Source organism: Lottia gigantea (genome assembly GCF_000327385.1).
Source record: "Lottia gigantea unplaced genomic scaffold LOTGIsca_50, whole genome shotgun sequence".
Taxonomy (NCBI): domain Eukaryota; kingdom Metazoa; phylum Mollusca; class Gastropoda; family Lottiidae; genus Lottia; species Lottia gigantea.
Genome location: NW_008709716.1, coordinates 1,453,800 through 1,458,350, shown reverse-complemented (window position 1 = coordinate 1,458,350; position 4,551 = coordinate 1,453,800). Strand labels below are relative to the sequence as shown.

Here is a 4,551-nt window from a genome sequence, read left to right as displayed (position 1 = left end):
TCTTATAAATATCACCCATTTGATATCATCCATTTGATTCTTATAGATATCACCCATTTAATTCTTATAAATATCACCCATTTAATTCTTATAAATATCATCCATTTGATTCTGATGAATATCATCCATTTAATTCTTATAAATATCATCCATTTAATTCTTATAAATATCACCCATTTCATTCTTATAAATATCACCCATTTAATTCTTATAAATATCACTCATTTAATTCTTATAAATATCACCCATTTGATATCATCCATTTGATTCTTATAGATATCACCCATTTAATTCTTATAAATATTACTCATTTAATTCTTATAAATATCACTCATTTAATTCTTATAAATATCACCCATTTGATATCATCCATTTGATTCTTATAGATATCACCCATTTAATTCTTATAAATATCACCCATTTCATTCTTATAAATATCACTCATTTAATTCTTATAAATATCATCCATTTCATTCTTATAAATATCACCCATTTAATTCTTATAAATATCACTCATTTAATTCTTATAAATATCACCCATTTGATATCATCCATTTGATTCTAATAGATATCATCCATTTAATTCTTATAAAAATCACTCATTTAATTCTTATAAATATCATCCATTTGATTCTGATAAATATCACCCATTTGATTCTTATAAATATCACTCATTTAATTCTTATAAATATCACTCATTTAATTCTTATAAATATCATCCATTTGATTCTATTGAATATCACCCATTTAATTCTTATAAATATCATCCATTTAATTCTAATAAATATCACCCATTTAATTCTTATAAATATCATCCATTTAATTCTTATAAATATCACCCTTTTAATTCTTATAAATATCATCCATTTGATTCTTATAAATATCACCCATTTGATTCTAATAAATATCATCCATTTAATTCTTATAAATATCACCCATTTAATTCTTATAAATATCACCCATTTAATTCTTATAAATATCACCCATTTGATTCTTATAAATATCATCCATTTGATTCTGATAAATATTACCCATTTAATTCTTATAAATATCATCCATTTGATTCTAATAAATATCACCCATTTAATTCTTATAAATATCACCCATTTAATTCTTATAAATATCACCCATTTAATTCTTATAAATATCATCCATTTGATTCTGATGAATATCACCCATTTGATTCTTATAAATATCACCCATTTGATTCTTATAAATATCATCCATTTGATTCTAATAAATATCATCCATTTGATTCTAATAAATATCATCCATTTAATTCTAATAAATATCATCCATTTGATTCTAATAAATATCATCCATTTAATTCTTATAAATATCACCCATTTAATTCTTATAAATATCACCCATTTAATTCTGATAAATATCACCCATTTAATTCTTATAAATATCATCCATTTGATTCTGATGAATATCACCCATTTAATTCTTATAAATATCAACCATTTGATTCTGATAAATATCACCCATTGGATTCTAATAAATATCACCCATTGAATTCTAAGTTATATGAACAGTACTTTTTAATACGCCCATGCCCACATGAAATGGGGTGTGTATATTTCCGTCACCCATGTCCGTCCGTCCGTCCACAATTGCTCGTAAACACTCTAGAAGGCTCAATTCTTGATGGATTCTGACGAAACTTGGTATGTGTGTTCGTAATCACCCAAGGATGAACTCTATTGAAAATCAGAAGAATCGAAAAATATTTACTTAGAGTTATTGCCCTTGTTCTTGAAAACGCGTTCAACTTTTAGCTTGTAAACACTTTAGAAGGCACAATTCTTAATGGATTTTGACGGAACTTGGCATGAGTGTTTGTTATCAACCAAGGATAAACCCTATTGAAAATCAGAAAAATCGAAAAATATTTAGTTAGAGTTATTGCCCTTGCTTTTGAAAACGCGTTCAATTTTTAGCTCGTAATAATCATTCTAAAAGGCACAATTCTTGACATATTTTGATGAAACTTGGTGTGAATGTTCGTAATAACCCAAGGATAAACTCTATTGAAAATCAGAAGAATTGAAAAATATTTAGTATGAGTTATTGCCCTTGTTCTTGAAAACACTAAAAGGCACGATTTTTGCTGGATTTTGACAAAACTTGGTTTTATTATTCAGTCCCGCGCTGAAGATTGAATATTTGCCTTTAAGAGTTTTCACAAGCTAAAAATTGAACACGTTTTCAAGAACAAGGGCAATAACTCATACTCAGTATTATTCAGTATTGCCCCAAAGAATTCAAAAGAAGTGTATGACTGAAGGTTAAATATTTCATACTGGTGATTGTTACTGTACTGCTAAATATTTATGTTCAAAATCGAAGTTGTCAGTGGGCATATATTACATTGCCTGGCAAGCTATCTTGATGAATTATCATTGTATATACAAGCTTTGTCTATACCTTTTTATCAGGAAATGTTATATCATAAAGCTGTAGTATGTATTTTGACTCTATTTTAAAGGTATTACCAGTCATTATCAAGTGGTTATGATTTTAAAGGACCTGATTACATGCCATTGAAAGCCAAAGTTATTATGAAAAAAAGGAAAGGTAAATTAAGTCCTTGTTGGACATTTGCTGAAGGTATTGAGAAGTGTTTTTCAATGGAACTACAACCATGCATTTCAGCTTATACAGAAGGTAATTTATTTATTACAAATTGAAAATGTTTCATACAATTGAATTCATGTTTATGCATAGCACTACAACTAAAAAAATGTTGTAAGATATTTGTTTTGAGAAGCATCAAATACACCTGAAGAGAAGTAGGATAGCTCAGATTTTTGCAGGCCAGAGGGGCTGACATAGAAGACGCTTTTGTATGACCATGTCCAAGATTGATGGGAATTTTTCTCTACACTGTCAAACATTGTCAAACATCATCTAACATTTGTCTGAAGATGTATGACTGTGACCACTTGTGGAGAGAACAGATTATTTTGAAGTGTAAATTCAACAAGCATACTCGAACTATACATCTAGATGATCATACATTTGTTTACAAACAGGTCAATCGACAATATTTTGAACAAATCTATGATCGTGTTGACAGGGCTTTAGTTAATTTGTTCTTGAACTCCATGGAAGCTAGATTTTTTGGGGCAAGAATAGGTTTTTCAATTTTCTTTTTTCTTTTCAATAGAGGGAAGAACCATTGATCGTACATTTTCTATTCAACATTCCAATCAAGGGAAAATCACCTATGTTAGTAAAAAGTGAGTATCTTCCTATATAGACTTCATGCTGGCACATGTAATACATAAAAGAGAAGATTTCTGTACAACATTATTTATATTATTTTTATATGTCCACATGAAATGGGGGGCAATTTTTAGCTTGCAAACACTCTAGAAGGCACAATTCTTGACGAATTTTGACGAAACTTGGTGTGAGTGTTCATTATCACCCAAGTGTGAACCCTATCGAAAATCAGAAAAATCAAAAACTATTAAGAAGGAGTTACTGACCCTGTTCTTGAGAACGCATTTTTAGCTTGTGAACCACAAGCCACAATTCTTGATGAAATTTGACGAAACTTGGTGTGAGTGTTCGGTATCACCCAAGGATGAACCCTTTCAAAATCAGAAAAATGGAAAAATATTTAGCATCAGTTATTGCCCATGTTCTTGAGAACTTATTCAATTTTTACCTCTTTAACATTCTAGAAGGCTAAATTCTTGACAGATTTTGACGAAACTTGGTGAAATTGTTTATTATCATCCATGGATGAACCCTATCGAAAATCAAAAAAATTGAAATATGTTTCATAGGAGTTATTGACCTCGTTCTTGAAAACAGTTTCAAGTTTTAGCTCTTAAACAATAAAAGGCATGATTTTTGTCGGACTTTGACAAAACTTGGTTTTATTATTCATTACCGCGCTGAAGATTGAATATTTGTCTTCTAGAGTTTTCACGAGCTAAAATTGAACACGTTTTCAAGAACAAGACTTCAAGAGAAGTGTATGACTGAAGGTTGAATATTTCATACTGGTGATTGTTACTGTACTGCTAAATATTTTTAGTCAAAATCAAAGCTGCCAGTGGGCGTTTATTACCTTGCCTGGCAAGCTATCTTTGTTGATAGAGAACGAAATCATGATACAACTTTGTGAACTACACAGAAATAATTTTAATATGTTCTGGTGACCCATTCCTTTATATTTGATAGAATTTCCATTTCTAGAATAAATTGTATGATAATGATATGAAATATATTTTCAGCACTGTCAATCTCTTGGGATATTTACCACAAGATATTCTGGGCTCATCATTTGCTATGTTACATGATCCCGAAGAATATGATGAAGTACAACAATTGTATAAAAAGGGTAAGACCTTAAGATAAATATCATGACATGTGACATATTAGAAGGCCTATTTACCCAAAGATTGAAAATACTTTGAGTATTGCTCATTTTTATACGCCCACATGGAAATGTGGGTGTATATTGCTGTCGCCTGTCAGTCTGTTGATCTGTCAGTCAGTCTGTCAGTCAATATATCTTGTGAACACTATAGA

At 29.7% G+C, this 4,551-nt stretch overlaps 1 protein-coding gene across 1 annotated transcript; it reads left to right on the top strand.

Annotated features, from left to right (window-relative positions):
• Positions 1-545: 545 nt before the first annotated feature.
• LOTGIDRAFT_125516 (hypothetical protein) lies at positions 546-1,661 on the top strand (the record flags this gene model as incomplete). The annotated part of the gene is made up of 1 exon (XM_009062293.1): positions 546-1,661. A coding segment is annotated over one exon (1,116 nt), but the record flags the coding sequence as incomplete, so codon positions are not given.
• Between the last annotated feature and the right edge of the window lie 2,890 nt (positions 1,662-4,551).